The sequence below is a fragment of the Puma concolor genome, chromosome C2, assembly GCF_028749965.1.
Source record: "Puma concolor isolate L17-30 chromosome C2, mPumCon1.1.hap2, whole genome shotgun sequence".
NCBI lineage: Eukaryota > Metazoa > Chordata > Mammalia > Carnivora > Felidae > Puma > Puma concolor.
The window spans coordinates 78140633-78159660 of NC_141675.1; the positions used below are offsets into that span (position 1 = coordinate 78140633).

The 19028-nt window shown below is 42.0% G+C and overlaps 1 protein-coding gene across 11 annotated transcripts in view; it reads right to left on the reverse strand.

Annotated features, from left to right (window-relative positions):
* The window catches only part of DGKG (diacylglycerol kinase gamma), a 216274-nt gene that overhangs the window by 14404 nt on the left and 182842 nt on the right, over positions 1–19028 (reverse strand). For all 11 annotated transcript variants that reach the window (XR_015240176.1, XR_015240177.1, XR_015240173.1 and 8 more), the window contains 2 exons: positions 12042–12162; positions 9242–9302 (listed from right to left, as the gene is read on the reverse strand). Coding sequence is in view for 1 of the 11 variants with exons in the window: in XM_025913893.2 (XP_025769678.1) it covers positions 9242–9302; positions 12042–12162 (182 nt within the window). In the remaining 10 variants the exon portion in view is untranslated. The remainder of the gene's footprint in view (positions 1–9241; positions 9303–12041; positions 12163–19028) is intronic.

A 19028-nucleotide genomic window follows, 5' to 3' on the forward strand; every position in this document is an offset into this window, starting at 1 on the left:
ACCTGGGTTTGGGTCCCAGATCTCCTGCTTCTTTCTTTGCTGTGAGACTCTGGACGAATCGTTTAACCTTCAAAGCCATGCTTGCTGAACTATACAATGAAGGTAGTAACGTTTGTCCCATTTTCCTCGCAAAGTTGCTGTGAAGATCAAATGGGGGACCGTCAACGAAATCCCACTTTAAGCTGTAAAATGGAATGTAATGCTTAAATAATCGTTATCTTACACTGGAGGAGAAAGATGTATATCAAAAGAAGCAATCTAGGAGCTCATTCTCGTCGTGTCTACATCATTGGAACTGACGGTGTGACCACAGATAACCAGAGAAGAATTCTTGCAGACAGAGACCCATCAATGAGTTTCAATTAATGTAGGATAGACCAAGTGGTGTCAAAAAGAAGTTAGGTAAGGACCGAGAAGAGTCTGAAGGGAGCAACTGAGAAGGAATTTTAAGATTTGAAAGGAAGGGAAGGAAAATGTGTTGGTGAAAAGAGAAAGGGAAGGCACTGGATGAATGAATGACCTCGTTGAGTGCGGGGCAACGGATGAGAAGGGAGGTCAGGGACACAGGTGGGGCAGTTACTCCAGGGCTTTAAAGGGGAGGGGGCAGAGGTTGGGTGTAATGTGAGGTAACAGGGAACCATGATAACTTTTAAGCTGGAGAATAACATGAGGAAGAAAAGAGTTCCAGGGAAATTATTCTACAGCTGTTGTCAGGGCAAGTTGGAGTGGGGGAGACTCTGGCTAAAAGGGTACTACTGCAAGCCAGGTTTAAATTTATAAGTCCCCAGGATATGGAAAGACAAGGATGAAACCAAAAGACATTGTGGATAATTAGCATAACCTGGGTGACAGAAGCTGAAAACGACTCTTAGGCTGGTTTTTACCACCCAGGAGCTCCAGAAGGGGAGGATATCTTTATGTTTTGTGGCAGTTCCTAGACCAAGAATACATCAAGTACCATTTTGTGTTATGGGCTTTGTTACGGGGGCTATGTTTATTCCAGAATTCATGAAAGTGAGGCACAGACGAAGGACTCTCACAGAACTTGTCTGTGGCATGTAATTTAGCCCTAGCCGATCATGGTGACTTGGGGCACATGTCCTTGTGCTGCGGGAAGCCTTTTCTCATTCCAGAGCACCAGAGCCCCCTATGGGGAAGAACCCTATCACCGTGGTACTCCCTGAACCAGTGCACTGCCCTGGGAAGCACAGCACATGCCATGGAAGCGGTGATGGATGAGTACCAGGGGAGACTGTACTGGCAGTGGAGATGGCTATGCTTGGGGCAGACAGTGACAGCTGATGCACTGCCTACATTTCCCGCTGATAGAGTCCATTTTTTTTTTTTTTTTTTTAGATAATGGAAGACGCTTACTTCTCCTTTTCCTTTCTCTAGCTGAGCAATTTATTTGCTTGTTAGCACCTCCAGGGCAAAGAGGAGGAAGTGAAACTCAGATCCCTCCCATTTGTTTTTTCAGCAGTTTTGACAAAGGTCTTGATGGGGTAGATCATCAACATGGAGATCCTGGCTAACATGAGATTTTGATGTGGCTTGCGGATTCTAGTGCTATATGTAACTGAGAATTCACTGTATGTACATGAACCAAAGGCAAGAAGTAGGAGATCATATTCTCATTTTGAGTTCAAGAGATGTCAGTTTTTATCCCCTTCTCCCCCATTTAGGAGAAGCTAGTGAGTTAACTTGTTCAGAGTCCACTGTAGGTAGTTGGATGTGGTGAAGCTTGCCTTTTCAACCCATGATAGAAAGACAGTATCCCATATCCCTGTAGTTAGAACCCAATTTTCTCTGCTAATTGGGCTGGTCAGGCAATTAACTGAAGTCTTCATGATTTTCTTAAAGACCTTTTATGAGATTTACAACATCTGACAAGCACAAGGAACAGCAGCCCCATTTTCTTAGTTTTCTGGTCTATTAGGGAGAGAACTGATACAGTAGGCACTTGTGTGATAGCTCGAAATTCACAAAACCACTGCAGTATGTAATTTCTCCCTTAAAATGGGGTAAATTTAAAAATGTTACAGTGCCGGGTGTTGACTTTGTTTTGGGGGTCATTTCCCGCAAACCAGCACATTTTTATTACTTCAAGAGAAGCAATAAACTGAGGGACTCCTTCCATCAGGGCAGATGGTTCATATGATGTCCCACAAAATGGCCAATAACCGTAAGTATGGACTCGTCCCAAATCATTTGGGAAACACTCCTGCCTAAAGAGAGGCTAGGGGAGATGGGTGGGGGCTTGCACAATCTTTCAGGTCTTAGCTGTTAATGGGTCTCTAAGTTCTTAGGATGCCTGTCTTCACAAGAACGTTTCCTGCCATCAGAGGCTTCCAGATGTAGCTGGAAAAACCTAGGTTTTGCTAGTGGTGGAGAAGAAATCTGGGATTTATTGGTAAGTCAGGAAGTTCGACTAGATTATTATTGACCCCGAGTGGGGTCCCTATGCCGGCAGCATCAGCATCCCCTGGGAACTTGACAGAAATGCCAACTCTCAGGTATCCAGACTTACTGTATCAGAAACCCAGCAATCTGCATTTTAAACACCTAGGTTATTTGGATGCACACTCAAGTTTGGGAATCACCGGACTAGATAACTAGAATCCCTTTCCACCTTGAGATCCTAACTGTGGGGGAATATTCTTAGCTTTAAGGTTCAAATTATGGTGTCTAACTATGATGGTAAAGAATGAGAGGTCATCTTACAGTACTGCAAGCACAAGACAAGTTTTCTTAATAATACATATTTTATAGACATATATTTATATGCATGAACAAACATATGCTCATTTTGGAGAATTCAGGAAATATGAAAAATTTAAAAATCACCTAGGGGAAATTGCTGTTAATTTTGGGGTGTATTTTTTTTCAATTTGTTTGTATGCTTGTATGTTTTTAGCAAATTGAAATCAGTTTCTTAATCTGTTTTCACTTATCATTATTTTACAAGCATTTCTGATATCATTAAATATTCATTAAATACGGTTTTCAGTGGCTGAAAATTATTCTATTTGATGAATCTCACTCACCTAGTTTTAATGTTTTCCTTAAATGTTGGGCTTCCCCACCCCCCACCCCTGTTTTTTTTGTTTTTGTTTTTTGTTTTTTTTACTGATAACCTGTATTTTACTTAAAATATATTCCTAAAAGAGTAATTGGGGGAAAAAAGGGTCAAAGGAAATGAACTGGACCAAACGCTTTCCAGAATGCTTTCCAGTTTATACTCTTATCTTACTCCTTGAGTGTGCTGGCCACACCACATCTCGACAGCAATGAATATTATCTTAAAAAAAACAACAACAAATTGTTCTCCTTTGACAACTGAAACATGGCATGGTTTTCTCACTGTTTCAAGGTGAAATCTTTCCTCCTTTTTTCTTAACTTATGATACTAAATTTTTAAAAACATCTTTTTAACGTTTATTTTTGACACAGAGAGAGAGGGAGAGAGAGAGAGAGAGAGAGCGCGCGCGCGCGCGCCAGCATGAGTGGGGGAGGGGCAGAGAGAGAGGGAGACACAGAATCCGAAGCAGTCTCCAGGCTCTGAGCAGTCAGCACAGAGATGGACGTGGGGCTCGAACTCACAGACCGCGAGATCAAGACCTGAGCCGAAGTCAGCCGCTCAGCCCACTGAGCCACCCAGGCGCCCAACAATACTAAATATTATTTCACAGCTTTGTTAGCCCATGGTATTACTTCTGTGAGCTGTCTGTTCACTATTGCATTGTTAGCATTTCCTCCTGGTTTCTAAGAGCTCTTTAGACATTATGGGAATTCACCTGCTCTCTGAGGTAGCCATTTAAAAAAGATCTTGTCCTTAGCCTTTAACATTTCTACACGAAGAGGCGTCTGGATAGCTTAGTTGGTTGAGCGTCTGACCCTTGATTTCAGCTTGGGTCATGATCCCAGCATCGTGGGATTGAGCCCTGGGTTGGGCTCTGCACTGAGTGTGGAGCCTGCTTCAGATTCTCTCTCTCTCTTTGTCCCTCTCCCTCACTGCATGCTCTCTCTCTCTCTAAAATAAAAATTAAAAATAATAAAATTTCTACATTGATTCTTGACTTGTACAATTTTAAATTTGTTAAAGTCTATGCTCACAGTGTCATCATAGTCATTTATGTGCCCCCTAGGTAGTCATAATTTTTAATTGGAATTTTTCTGTTTTTGTTTTTGGAGTATAGTTTAAGGTGAGAGGTTTCAGTATATAAATAATGACATTTTCCCAAACAGGCAATTTTTTGGATACCGTTATGTTAAACAGTCCATTCCTTTCAAATTAATTTATGATCTTTCTTCTTTTTTTAATAGATTTTATGTGTACTGGGGTTTCTTAGGGCTCTCTTTGGCATTACTGATTTATCTGTCTAATATCATGCCAATTATTGTGGCTCTATAACTATTTTAATACCTTGTGGGAAGTCCTTCCTTATAGCTCTTTCATAAAACACGTTAGCTATTGCATTGTTTGGTCAAGTTAAAAAAATAATTGCACTGGGATCTTGTTTGGGATCCCTGTTTAGAAACATGGGATGTTTTTAAATTTAAGTATATATTTTTTATATTAAGTCATAGTAGTATTCATCTTTTTTTTTACAATTCAATTTACCATTTTGTTTTGGTTGTTGCTATTATGATATCTTAATTTTTTTCTACTCTATTCTTGTGATTAGTTATTGCTGGAATATATAAAAGCTATTAACTTTTTGTCTATCCTTCCTTGTGGCTTCATTGAAATAATTTAATCTTTGGGGTTTTCAGTTGATTCTATTATCTTTCTATATTATCTGCATAGTATCATATTCATATGAATAATCATATTATATGCAAATAATGACAGTTTTGACTCTTTTCCAAATAGTTACATTTCTTTTCTGTGGCATTTATATTGCATTGACAAAAACTTCCAAACAATATTAGCACACATGTCTTGCCCAGGATTCTCTGATGTCTTACTAAGGGCTAAGTAAACATGTAAGTACAATGTTCATTACTAGTTTAAGATAAATATTTTTTATTATTTTGAGGGATTATTTTTCTGATTTTAGCTTTCTAAGGTTTTTTTTTCTTTAAAAATAGAAATTTTGGGGCGCCTGGGTGGCTCTGTCAGTTGGGTGTCTGACTTCAGCTAAGGTCATGATCTTGCAGTCTGTGGGTTTGAGCCCCTGTGAGTTTGAGCCCCGTATCAGCTGTGCTGACAGCTCAGAGCCTGGAGCCTGCTTCAGATTCTGTTGTCTCCCTCTCTTTCTGCCCCTCCCCGACTCGTGCTCTGTCTGTCTCTCTCTCAAAAATAAACATTAAAAAAAAAAAACCCAAATAAAAATTTTTGTTCAGTTTTTGTATCTGTCCTAATTTCACAAAATGGACTGGGTGACTTTCTGTCTTGTTTATATTATGGAACAGTTTACACGAATATTTATTTCCTAATAGTATGGAAGAACTCACCAGTTAAGACCATGTTTTAAGATCATTTTGGATGTAATTCTTTGAAGACATTTTCTCTTTTATTAGTGGTTACCTAGAATTTTCATGAGATGTTCAAGTTTATTAGAATCAAGATGATTATATATTAAATAAGTCATGTCTTATAATTAAAATAAACCATCACATTTATATTTATATTTTATATATTTTTATATTTTAATAACTCTGATCTCTGTTTTTCTCTTTAAAATCAGGCTTTCAAACATCTGGCATGTTTAAAGAACTAGTTCTCAATTTTCCTGCTTTTTAAATATGTCATTTCTACTTTTATCTTTATTATTTTCTTCCTTCTGCTTCTCCTCAGTTTGTGTTACTGTTGTTCTTCTAATATTGTAATTATTCATTACATGTCTTTCCTTTTTAAATGATGGAAGTATATGACACTTTGAATTTACTTCTAAATATAGTTCAGGCTACACTGTACAATTTTTGAATAGAACCTTCTGATTTTTATTATTTTTGAAACAGCCTATAATGGTGGTTTTGGTCTCCTTTTGAATCTATTATTCTTTAGGAGAATTTAAAAAAATCTCTGAGTGATTTGATTTCACTTGTTTACTAATAATTAGTTTGCTTCTATTACTAATATCTGGTTTTGTTGCCTTGGGGTCAAATAGAATAAGTTTTATGATTTTTCCTTCTGGATTTTACACAGATTTTTTTTCTTTGTGAACTAAATACTCACTGGATCCTGGGGGGAAAAATGAGGTATTTAATTTGTTTATAGGCTACAGAGTTATTTCATCCAAGAGTTGTGACATTTGTTTATTTTTGCTTCTTGACCTCAAAGGGCAAGCCGAAACAAATATTTTATTTTATTTTATTTTAATTTTTTTTATTATATGAAATTTATTGTCAAATTAGTTTCCATACAACACCCAGTGCTCATCCCAAAAGATGCCCTCTTCCATGCCCATCACCCACCCTCCCCTCCCTCCCACCCCCCATCAACCCTCAGTTTGTTCTCAGTTTTTAAGGGTCTCTTATGCTTTGGCTCTCTCTCCCACTCTAATCTCTTTTTTTTCTTTTTTTTCTTCCCCTCCCCCATGGGTTTCTGTTAAGTTTCTCAGGATCCACATAAGAGTGAAAACATGGTATCTGTCTTTCTCTGTATGGCTTATTTCACTTAGCATAACACTCTCCAGTTCCATCCACATTGCTACAAAGGGTCATATTTCATTCTTTCTCATTGCCACGTAGTACTCCATTGTGTATACAAACCACAATTTCTTTATCCATTCATCAGTTGGTGGCCATTTAGGCTTTTTCCACAATTTGGCTATTGTTGAGAGTGCTGCTATAAACATTGGGGTACAAGTGCTCCTATGCATCAGTACTCTGTATCCCTCGAAACAAATATTTTAAAGACTCTCAATACTTGTCTCTCTGTCAACTTCTTATTCATCTATTTTTCTCAGAATATACATTTATACTGTTTTTCACAGTATATATTTTGATTCTGTTATTATACACCTAAACTTTTATGACTATTATATCTCAGAAATGAGTGTACCTTTTATCAAATAAAACGTGACTTTCTTTATTACACTTCATGCTTTTGGCATGTTGGAAGGTTAGTTTTTCTAAAATTAATATACAAGTAATACATTGGTTTGTGAGCATAATTTGTTCTGAAAACATTCTTAGAATCCAAAGCACTCATGTATCAAAGCGAATTTCAAGAACCACTGGCTCAGTTGTGATCATGTGATGTTCAGTGTCATGTACCACTTGTATTGCAAGACATCACTTGTTTATCATGTTAAAATTTATTAGAAATGTTTGCTCGTCTTGCGGAACACTCATGGAACGAGTTACAATCGAGGTTTTAATGTAATAATATCATTTCCTTACTTTTATTTTCTCTATGCTTGATAAAGGATAAAGTCAGAAGATATATATGTCCTTTTTTTTTTTTTTGAGAGAGAGAGAGAGAGAGAGAGAGAGAGTGAAGGGCAGAGGGAGAAGGAGAGGGGGGAGAGAGAATCTTAAGCAGGCTCCATGCTCAGTGTGGAGTCGGACATGGGGCTCGATCCCATGACCCGGGGATCTTGGCCTGAGCAGAAATCGAGAGTTGGATGCTCAACTGACTGAGCACCCAGGTGTCCCTGGCATCCTTATAATATGAAAAAGAGACACCAGGAGTGTGCACGCACAGAGAAAAAGCCATAGACATATGTCATATGAGGCTGTCTGCAAGTAAGGAAGAAAAGTCACACCAGAAAGCAACCTGGTCTTAGAGAACCAGCTCAAAGAACCTTGGTCTTAGACCTCCAGCTCCAGAGCCATGAGACAATACATTTCTGTCGTCGAAGCTGCCAGTCTGTGGTATTGTGTGACGGCAGCCTGAGCAGACGGATACATCTTTATGTGTGGATGTCCATGGACCGTACACCTTAAGATCACTGGGTCACAGTTTTTTTCACATGAGTTGAAATCTCTGAAGGGTGGCATGGAGAGAGGGTGGGGGTGGGGACAGGGGAAGCATTTGGCTATTCCAAAAACAAGTCCTTGCGACAAGAGAAATGGCAGTCCAGTTTTCAGATATTGCTGAGTTAGGTGGGAGGGGGTTTGATTTCTTCCAGCCTTTTTTTAGAAGACAAGAGGAGTTTGGATAGATTTTTCTTAATTTAGCTGCATCAAAATTATAAGTAGTAGAAATTTCCTCCATCCTTTCTAATTCTAACAAAGTGGCAAGCTATTATTAGTTTTTGCTGTAGTGTGTTTTCATCTTTTTCTTAGTCTTCATAGAAGCCAGAAGACTGAGGTAAGGTTCTGCAGAAAAATTTCTCCTTTTGATACCCTTTTATAGAAGTTTGCCTTCCCCAGAGTCTGTCTCCAGGGGCCAGTTTTATAATCTGTAGAAGTCACATGGAAGAAAGAGTGATGGAAACACATCTACAATTCAGGCCTGGTAGGAATCTCATGCAACCCTTTCTCTAGTAGAAGAAAACTAGATGTTTTGAGGGCTCAGAATAGCAGGTTTTTGAGATGTCTGAATACTCCACAAATGAGGAGCTTAGAAACACTGCTTTCGTCTCTTGAGGTTGGAGCATTCGTAATAGTACTGAAGGTGATATTAATGTAATATCCCAGTGAACGCCCTGGCCCTGAACACCAGGATGGTGGTTTCCCTTCACCATAGAGTTTTTCGCTGGCTTTTTAGCTAGGAAAGAAGGGCACACGGTCCCTGTGGGGCCATTATTATTGTGAGTGAGAACTCACTGTCTCCGCTTGCAGTGGGGTTTCCAGGTAGGTGCACCTGTAGTGAAGCGTGTGCCCTGTAGGAATCTTCTCCCAGGGCCTCCAGTGGTCACAGCGGCTGGGCAGAAGTTCCAGCACAAGGGTGCAGATTTCGCTTCTACGCAAGGAAGCCCTTTGTAACAATTTCGCTTCTTCCTCAACAAAGCAGGTCTCCTTTTGGGGTGGCAAGGCAAGTTCTCTGCCATTGCAATGATACAAGAGGAGACGCTCAAGGATATAGTGATGACGTCTTAGAATTCACCAACTACAAGTGTGAGCTCTCTGAAGACACCAACAGTGTCTCGTTCTGTTTTGGAACTGCTTTGGGTGTTCAATAAAGGCTTAGCAGGTACCTGAATGGGTGGATGAATAAAATGGAAGACAGGCTATACTATCCCAAAGCCCCTGCAACTCTGAGAGTGAGCGATTTCATACTGTCGGTACCCAAAAGGGGCCCAGGATAACACTTCTCCCCCTTAGTTCAATGATTGGCAGAACTCACTGTGCAAGGTGGCTGCATCCAGGGCTCTCCATCCACTTGCATTGGCAGCAACTTGTTTGTCCTGGAAAACCGAGAACCGAGAGAACACAGTGAGCTTTGCCTCTTCTGGAGGTGAAGAATTAGGGTGGTCTCCACAAAGGCAACAGATGTGGGAAGACCTTATCTGCCCACCTAGGAGTGGTTCGCTAAGGCTCTGTTGGAGGGCTGGTTAAAAACAGAGCCCACTTCAGGAATTCCGACTAGGCACGTCTGGGGTCAGGCTCAGGGGCCTGCATTTTAATAAGCATCGTGGGCGATTCTGTTGCTTTGGTGTTCAGACTCCAGTTTGAGAAACACTGTCGTGGGTGAGCAGTGAAGTCCACGGAAGTCTGGGAAACAGTGGCCAACAAGTATGGCAGCACCACTGCTGAGCAGACCCTCCGTCAACAACCAGCCGGAGGGCCTGCAGATTGTGCCAGAAACTCCACAGTGAAGCGAAATGGGAAAGGGCCTGGTTTCTATGTTGAGTGAGAAGTTGCGTCATGTCAATGAGGTAACGTCTCCAACCTATACAAGGTACAGCTCAGCTCTGAGTGTTCTTGCCTTGCCCCTGCTCTTAACCATCCTCTCTTGTATGTCTTGAACAGCAGCACACTCTGTGCTGGCTCGGACTATGAACGTGGCTTAGCTGGGAAATGGGGTCATCAGGAATACTGTCCCCATGGGTAGGATGGAAGGAGAGAAGACAGTGTTGCTTTCTTGCCTGGGGCAAAGCTTCTCTGGCATATGGATTCTTAAGAGGGGAGAGATGAGGTCTTTTGACTTCCTTCTGTAGAAGAGTTGTAAGTTCGTACTACATCACCTCGAGGAGAAAAGGCAAGTCCTTTCGGAAGCCTCTGGTCTGGGCGAGCAGGCAACAGTTGCCACCCACTGGCCAGGAAGCTCTCACCTGGGTTTGGCATCGGCCCTGTTTTTGAAGTTACAAAATGAGGGATATAGGCTATGTTTTGATGTAGACGATTCTCTCACTGATCCTGAGAATATTTAATAATAAAAAAAATAAGAAACCTAATAATAAAACAAATCACGAGAGGAGGGAGTGGCATTTTGGTTCTTGGGGCTGAGGAAGGTGTCTGGGAAATGCCCAGGAGGATGGGGATCCTGGCTCACCCCATCTGTTCCATCTAGAAACAGGCCTATTGAATATGAAGAAAAGATCCTCCCTCTTATACATGGCGTTTTTGATTCCTCTGGGACTAAGATGTTACATTCTCTGTGGCCTACGTCAGTTATGTCTTAGATGTGCTAACAGACTAGACCTACTCAGTGCTGGAGTCATGGACGGTGGACAGGGAAGGAAGTATGGGGATTCGTGTGGAAAACAGGGCCCCAGCACAGCAATAGCCCAGAGAAAAAAACAAACAAAGGTTTGGAGAATAATAGAAAAGACAAAGAAGACACAGGGAGGGAATGAAGAAAAGAGTTTAGAGCTAAGGATGTCAGGGAACCAGCTCTCGGGGTCTTTTCTGAAGGATGCAGAGAGCAGCGTTTCCCTAAAAGTCTGCTGAGGGTACTTGCCCAAGAGGTTTTGGGACAAAAGGGGTCTGTGGTCCAATAACTTTGGGAAGCCTGCATACTGTGGCCTTTCCAGGAGATCCCTAAGGCACACTAAAGGATTTGAACTGGAAAAACTGGATGGGAAAAGGAAGGGAATAAAGACTTCTGAAATAATCAGGTAGGGAAGAATCTGATGAATTTTATTGATTAAACAGAAGTAACTGAAACCGAGGATCCCCTCCCTCTCTTAGACTCCATTTCTTCCAGGAGCCGGCAGTGACTGACCTGTGGGGTCCATACCCCACAGAAGCATCACCCTCTTAGGCAATTAGGACAGATTTGCTGATGTTGATGGTTTGGCTCCACAAAGGTATACAGGAAATAGTATTCCTAATTTAAAAAAATTTTTTTAACGTTTACTTATTTTTGAGACAGAGAGAGACAGAGCATGAACGGGGGAGGGGCAGAGAGAGGGAGACACAGAATCTGAAACAGGCTCCAGGCTCTGAGCTGTCAGCACAGAGCCTGATGCGGGGCTTGAACTCATGGGCCGCGAGATCATGACCTGAGCCAAAGTCGGCCGCTTAACCGACTGAGCCACCCAGGCGCCCCAGGAAATAGTATTTCTAAGGCCACTATCCAAGAAAGGGCAAGCAGAGAACCTGGTTTTTGTCACAGTGTGCCCTCTGCCATATATCTAGCATCTTTTTTTTAAAAATTTTTTTTTTAACGTTTTTATTTATTTTTGAGACAGAGAGAGACAGAGCATGAACGGGGGAGGGGCAGAGAGAGAGGGAGACACAGAATCGGAAACAGGCTCCAGGCTCTGAGCCATCAGCCCAGAGCCTGACGCGGGGCTCGAACTCATGGACCGCGAGATCGTGACCTGAGCTGAAGTCGGACGCTTAACCGACTGAGCCACCCAGGCGCCCCTCTAGCATCTTAATTAGTGAAGATAAGAAAGGCAAGGAGTTGGACCTCTGGTTCTCTGGGCCTCATCATCTTCTATTACCATTTAGAGAATTTCACCAATTCATTATAAGAGAATGGCAAACTGGTCGAGGTGGACCCTTTAATTGATGTCCTGCATGGTTGTATTGTACCTAGTTTGGGAAATGGTCTCTAAAGACATTCTTATAAATGTTATCGAGCTTCTGTCTGTCACTCTCCCCGCACTGAAACCCAAAGATAGCTTCCTCATCATTGTAAGAATACGGAGGGAGGTGGGAAGATTCGGAGGCTGCTGGGTAATGAGGAAGCGTACCTGATGGTGACTGAGGAGCACTGGGCCAGCCTCCTGCCCGCACTCTTCAGGCCAGTGTAGATCTGCCCCATCTCCATGGCTCCCTCTAGCCCCACCACTTCGAGGAGCTGGTCACTGAGGTCTGCAGAGTGAGAAAAGCAGAAGCAGGGCATACATATCTCTCTGTTCCTCAGGATGGTTGTGGTCAGAATGTCTGCACCTTAGATGACCAACTCACATCTGTCAATAACCCTTCCTCTCCCACCAAACAGCATTTTCGTACTCATTCTGAATAGGGAATTTCCCCAAAGGTCAATAAATGTACCATTTCATGAACAGAAACCCAGTTCTAGTGAAAAAAGGTTTGGATTTGGAACATTAATATGCATCCAATGAAGAAGCTGGCATTTCAAGAAGCTCTTCAAATGGAGGGTAATATAAATGATGAACCAGCTATTGCCAAAATGATTTTCAACCCCCCAGTGCAGCTAAAGACACACTGGTTTGGGATTAGGATAGGAAGGAATGTTGATGAAAGTCCTTATCCATAACTAGTTCAAGTTTCTTTTCTCTGAATGTCTGAATAACATCATGGCCCTACTGATGATGACTGACGATTAATTAACCTCAGATTTGGCCTGTGGTAAGCCAGTGGTGAGCCAACCTTCTTGGACATCCTTGGGGGAAATCAGTGACCTCCTTCAGGACACCAGGTGCCTAAGCTATGCCAAGGAAAAGAATATTTCACCTAAACCAAATTATTCTGAGTCCATGGTAGAAAAAGTGGGACAGAAAATATGTGTCTCAGGCTCAGAGTCACATAGGATTGATGGCCTCCCACAGTGGCAGTTACTTCTGATCCAGCACCTGGAAGAGGTCTTTTTCAGGGTTCCTGAGGTTTGGGCAGTGCCTGCCCGATTTCTTGTGAAAGCAATGGCAGGATCAAGGCTTGACGTTGGGAACAAGCCTCACTTTTACAACACAATTTTTATGTATTTAAAACAGAAGCAAAATAAAAAGGCAGATTCTTTAAAACCTTCCATTCTTTTCCCTACCGGGGCGAAGGTACTTTTCTCATAGATTGTAGCTAATTACCAATATCCTACTAATATCCACAAACTAGAAAGTCAGCACTTTTATTTATTTCATAGATGGCTTTTGTCTAAGGTCCCTGCCGGTATTGTGTAATAGTGTTTGTTAAGATTGCCAAAGAGATGTTTAGGTTTGTCTATACTTTTTTGTTTAGAAGGTATTGTTTAAAAACATTCCCTTGATGGACGTTTTGCTAATGAAGACAGTTAAGCAAACCACTGAGCTGACCACAAATGTGTCAACACTGTTACAGTCTAACCTACTGATTATCACCGATGGACATTAGCTGCCAACAGATACACAGACGGTTCATCTTTCTGTCACAGGCACGTAAGCTTTCCCCTCTACTTCAGTCCATACTCCCATTCTCCTTCTCTGCTATCCCTTTTTTTCTTATCTGTGGAAATACTGTCTCCTTAAACTCTCCATCTCATGTGGGCTTGGAACAAGAAGCCATGAAAGGGCAGTGTTTGTTTAGGAGAACGCTGCAGGCTCTCTTAAGGAGTTTGGATCCAATAAACAACAAGTATCTAAACCTCTAGCCACGTAATTAGTTCCCTTCTTACCAAAGAGCATTAAATAACCATTGGATAGTCTTAGCTTACCGTGTCATTTTAACACAGTGTCTGCAAAATCAGCATGGGCTATGAATGTGAGAGGGGGAGGAGGAGGAGGAGGAGGAGGAGGAGGAGGAGGAGGAGGAGGAGGAGGAGGGAAGAGAGAAACCAAGGAGTGTGTCTAGGGGTGAGGAGGGTGGGGAATTATACTGAGGTAGGAGAAAAAAGCAGCAGAACTTTTCAGAGGTTTCTCTAGTGGCAGAAAGACAGATGTCTTGTAAAATGTTGCTCTTTGTACCAGACTTTGGTATCTGACAGTGCTGTTATAGTTCAATGTTTTCCCTCCTTGAAACATTCCCTGGTAACAAAATGTTCTAAGAAGCAGGGGACTTAATAGACTCAAGTGTTTCAGCTTTTACAATGTCTTGGTCTTTTAACAAATTTTCCTGTTGAATGGCTTTAAGTTGTTATCACTTCCCACACATTACCTTGCAGCTATCACTTCCCACACATTACCTTGCTTCCTGGCTCTAGAAGAGAAGTAATGAAGGCTGATCTCATCCACATGGTGGGTGGGTGGGGGGGCGGGCAGAGGCTTACACACACGTGGGACTAAGGAGATAAATGCAGGGTAAGGGGCTAGGATCTCGGTATACACTTTGCCATTCTGATTTTGAATTTGTACTCTGAATCTTCCCTGGCATAAAGAGGCTAGGATGACTCCTGTCTACTACTGAAGAAAGCCTTGATTGCTTTTCTATTTCTCTGCCATTGCCTGGCTGATCTTTCTTTAAAGTTCCTACAATTCCTACTAGGACGTTCTGAGATAAAGAAATCTATTTAACGTTGTTTCCCAAACTTATGGGACCATGAGGCTCTTCTTTTGTGTGATATCTATAAACAGTCTCTGGTAGTTTTCTTTGGAATACACTTTGGGATATTTTGGCATCGCTTAATTCCTTTTACTTCCTTTAGCACAGAGATACTTATGCACAAATTAAATTTGGAGTTAAAATGAAACAGAATAGAGTGTAAGTCAACATCTAAGCACATAGAACAATTAATGTTCAGAACTTAGAATCCAGGATCAGGACATCTGGTATACCAGGTGTCTGTTTTACCTGATACCCATGATTCTGAGTGTGGTTTTGGCAATTCATATCATCTTCACATTGTCTTTACACTTTTAACTCATTAGTATTTAAGATGGAATGTCCATGCACCTTAGTAAAACAGGAATTCATTCATTCACTCACTCACTCACTCACTCACTCACTCACTCACTCACTCATAAGCTACTGAGTAGCAGCTGAATGCCAGAGAAACACCAGGAATACAAAATGTTCTACTCCTAAAGGACTCTTGGCCAAGAGGGAGAAAATGTGTTAGGTGTAGAAAATGTTGTAATCGAACTATAGGGACAGGGAGGCCCGAGTAACCTATTCTGACTGGGCTAAGTGTGGGAGGAAGGTGTCACAGACATTTAAGGCACGTCTTGAAGGATGAATGCCAGGCAATTTGCTGGGTTGAGAAGGAGAAGGAGCAAAGATATTCCAGGGACAGAGGAACACATGTAGGGTTGGACAGTCACAGAATGCAGAAAGAAATTAATTTAGCAATAAATCCATTTGGCAATTTCACTGAAAAGTATAAAAAATATTTCTACCTAAGGAGAATTACTATCTGTCTATCTATCTATCTATCTATCTATCTATCTATCTAGATGACAGAACTGTAAATAGAGGGTCACTGGTCTGGGCACAAGATGTTGCAGCCACAGAGCTGGGCTTTTCACCTTCGCTCTTGGTAACAAAGCCTTGTCATACACTCTCTGAGAAGGAAAAAAAAGATGGAGAATGGGAAAATGGAAAAAGGAGAATGTGGAAGCAAAGGAGGCACAGCAAGGACAACAACAGCAGCTCCAATCTGGCCCACTAGACTCAGCCTCCAGTATGTGATTTTATAAACGCAGATCTGCTCATGTCATCCCCATACCAAAAATCCTTCAGTGGCACCAATCATAACACCAAGTGCTGGCAAGAGAAGATGAAATGTGCATTCTTTCACACCTATAATGAAAGTGTAAATTGGCAAAAGCTTTTCAGAAAGAAATTTGACAATAAGAGTCTACAATTTTCATACTGTTGATTCATTAAATTCTTTTTTGGTATTGATCACAAGAAATCATTGACAGAATCCAAGTTCATACAAATATGAACATTGTGGCATCATTTATAACAGTGAAATCTCACCCTTTACTATTTCCATCTGTATGAGACTAGTTAAAAAAAGTCTATGGTATCCATGACAATAGACTTATGCCACCATTAAGATATTTACAACATCTCAAAAACATTAAATACGCATATAATGTTAAGTGTGAAGGTGACATATAAACGTATTTATGCACAGCATGCTTTCAGTTATGTAAGAATGTGCATAGGAGAAAAGGACAAATGCCCCTAAAATCTTAACAGTGGTGAGTTCTGGATAATTAGATTAAAGGTCATTGTTATTTTCTACTTGATGCTTCTCTACATTTTTCATATCTTCTCGAAGTGTGTATTAATGTTATAATTTAAAAGTCATTAAAAAAAGTATCAGCTGACTGCTCTTCCTGCTTGCAAATGTGATGTAAAAACTCCGTGGCTTCATGCCCCAGGCCTATCCCCTTCTGGCAAGAGGCTGCCTCTGCAGTTTTATTTCCTGACCCTGTGGGCTAGTACCTGCTTCAGACATACACAACATGTAGTTCTCCAGGTAAATCCTCCTGTTGCCCTCCTTTGTGCCTCTACACATATCATACCCCTGCCTGAAATGCCCTCTTCCACTCCTACTTGTTCATCGAAACTCAGCTCAAGTGTCATCAACTTCAAGAAGCCCCCCTTCCCTCCCATGCCTGAAGTTTGGTTTAGATCCTTCTCAAACTTTCCCAGCTAGACGTGGTCAAAGAAAGAACAAGGAGGTGGATGTATTGGCAGTGGGTAAGAGATGGCTGTAATACTGACTGTAGCATAGGGTCTAGTTTGAACAGGACTAGAGACAAAGGACTGGAGGAAGAGGGAGAAGTGGGGTGAGAGGCACGAGGAGTTCTAGGAGCAGGTGTTCTGAGACAGCGGGAGATGGAGGGATGGAAAGAAGTGCTCTGAGCCATGCTAGTAGATGACAAGTCCCTCCTGTGGCCCCAGCTGGGCAGCTGAAGAAGATGGGCATTAGGGTCAAGGCGAAGTGAGGCTAAGTCAAAGGTTCCCATACTTTGTTGCATGTTAACATTACCTGGAGAGTTTTTATCAACAATGATGGCCTGATTGCATCTATTCCAGTTCAATCAGAATGTGTGGGCCTGGGAGGCAGGCATCAATGTTTGTTTTTTAAAGATTCCCAGGTGATTCCAAAAGGCAGCACAGTTTGGGAACCACCGGGCTAGGTTGTTGGGTGGTTCTCAAAGTGTGGTCTTGTAGCAGCAGCAGCATCCGCGTCAACCAGGAACTTGTCAGAAACAGAAATCCTCAGGCCCCACCCCAGACCTAATGAATCAGAAACTCCGGGGATTAGGCCCAGTGGTCTCTGTTCTAACAAGCCCTCTGGAAGATTCTGAGGCACGCTCAAGACTGAGAACCTGAGCCTTAGGCAATAAAAGTGCCCAAAATATATGCAAGAATTAGAGTGAAAAAGAATATCAACAAGTTACTTCCTGACTACTTTGATCTAGAGCTTTTTTCACTTGAAAATTAGGAGTTAGGAACAATAATAGTGACCTCAAGTGTGGTTATGAGATTAAACGGCAGAGTTGAACGTTAAAGTGCTTGGCCCTTTAGAGTGGGCACTAAAATCTATTAGTTTCACTTTCTTTTTCTGCCAGATTCAGCCTAACGACTCCCAATCGTCTGTTTATCTACCCTCTTAGAGCTGTGTACAAGTGTCCCCAAACCCTCACATTCAGGCTAAAACATTTAAAAAACCTTCAATGGTCCTCTAGTTTCACACCTCCACACAGAGACCTCAAATCCAGGTGAACTTTAGATTAAGTGGGCAACCCACTCGGTCTGTTTTTCCCTCCAATCTCTTCCCTCACTCTGCTCCTTTCCCTACTTCTTTGATCTCAACAGCCCCATTTTGCTTTTCTTTCCTTAGTCCTGCCCACTTTTGGGAGGAGGGGCTGGAGCTCAACACTGACAGGTAAAGCTGGCAGAGCATTCAGAACTAAGGGGCACATCTGATCTGTCCACTCCCTTCTTCAGATGCATCAATGGCTCTGGAAGCCCAAGGAACGGTGTCTTGGCTCCTTAGTCAGGTGTGCAAGGTCATTTACTGGTTGGCCCTGGGTCATACACAGGTGTCTCTCTGCTTGAAGAACTCCTATTTGCCCTCTGGGGATGCGTCAGGCACTATGCTTCTTCCTTCTCCTATGCTTAGACAGTGGATCTCACCCAATGACAACTGTTTCTGAACATATTACTCTCCCAACTCCACTGAGAGTTGAAAGCCAGGATGTTTTCCTGTTTTGTTTATCTTTGTAACCCTAGCAACTGGCCCAGCCCTTGGCATATAGAAGGTTCCCAATTAAATGTGTGTTGAATAGACTGAATAAGATACATGCTGTAGTGCCAAAGACCTTGACAGTTTGACCTGAAAGAAGAAAAAGACAGTGATTAATAATAATAGTAACTACCTGTCTAGACTGAACTGGGTAACAGGCTTTCCATGAATTAATTTATTTCATCTGCATATATCAGGTAATGCTGACCCAGTCTGGTTTTTGCCTCTCTCTCTCTTTCTCTCTCTCTCTCTCTTTTAAATATTTTGAGAGAGGAGAGAGAGAAAGAACGAGTTGGGGAGGGACAGAGGGAGAGAGAGAATCCCGAGCAGGTTCCATGCATGCCCGGCGCAAAGCCTGACTCGGGGCTCAATCTGACTGTGAGATCATGACCTGAGCTGAAATCAAGAGTAGGATGCTTAATTGACGGAGTCACCCAGGAGGCCTTCCCCTCTCTTTCTTAATGCATAATTTTTATGATCATTCTCCTCTTGGCTGCTGGCTCACATTAATGAAAGTTCAGTCGTTTAAAATGCAAGGGAAGCTCAGGATATATATACGTGTGTGGCATGATTCAGACTTCTAGCTTGCTGTGCCCTAGGGAAACATGGGAGATCCTCACCCTAATGGGATGCCTCGCTACCCTCAACCCCACTCCTACCTTGTTTCCCCTTCAGTCAGTACTCCAGGGTTCGGGTCTGAGAGCTGCAATGGGGAGCCCAGGGAGCCAAGCAACCCCCAGCGGATGGGCTGAAATCCTACATGATGGTACCCAGAGAGTTTCTGAACCATCCTGTCATATGGGCAAGGAAGCCTGCCCCA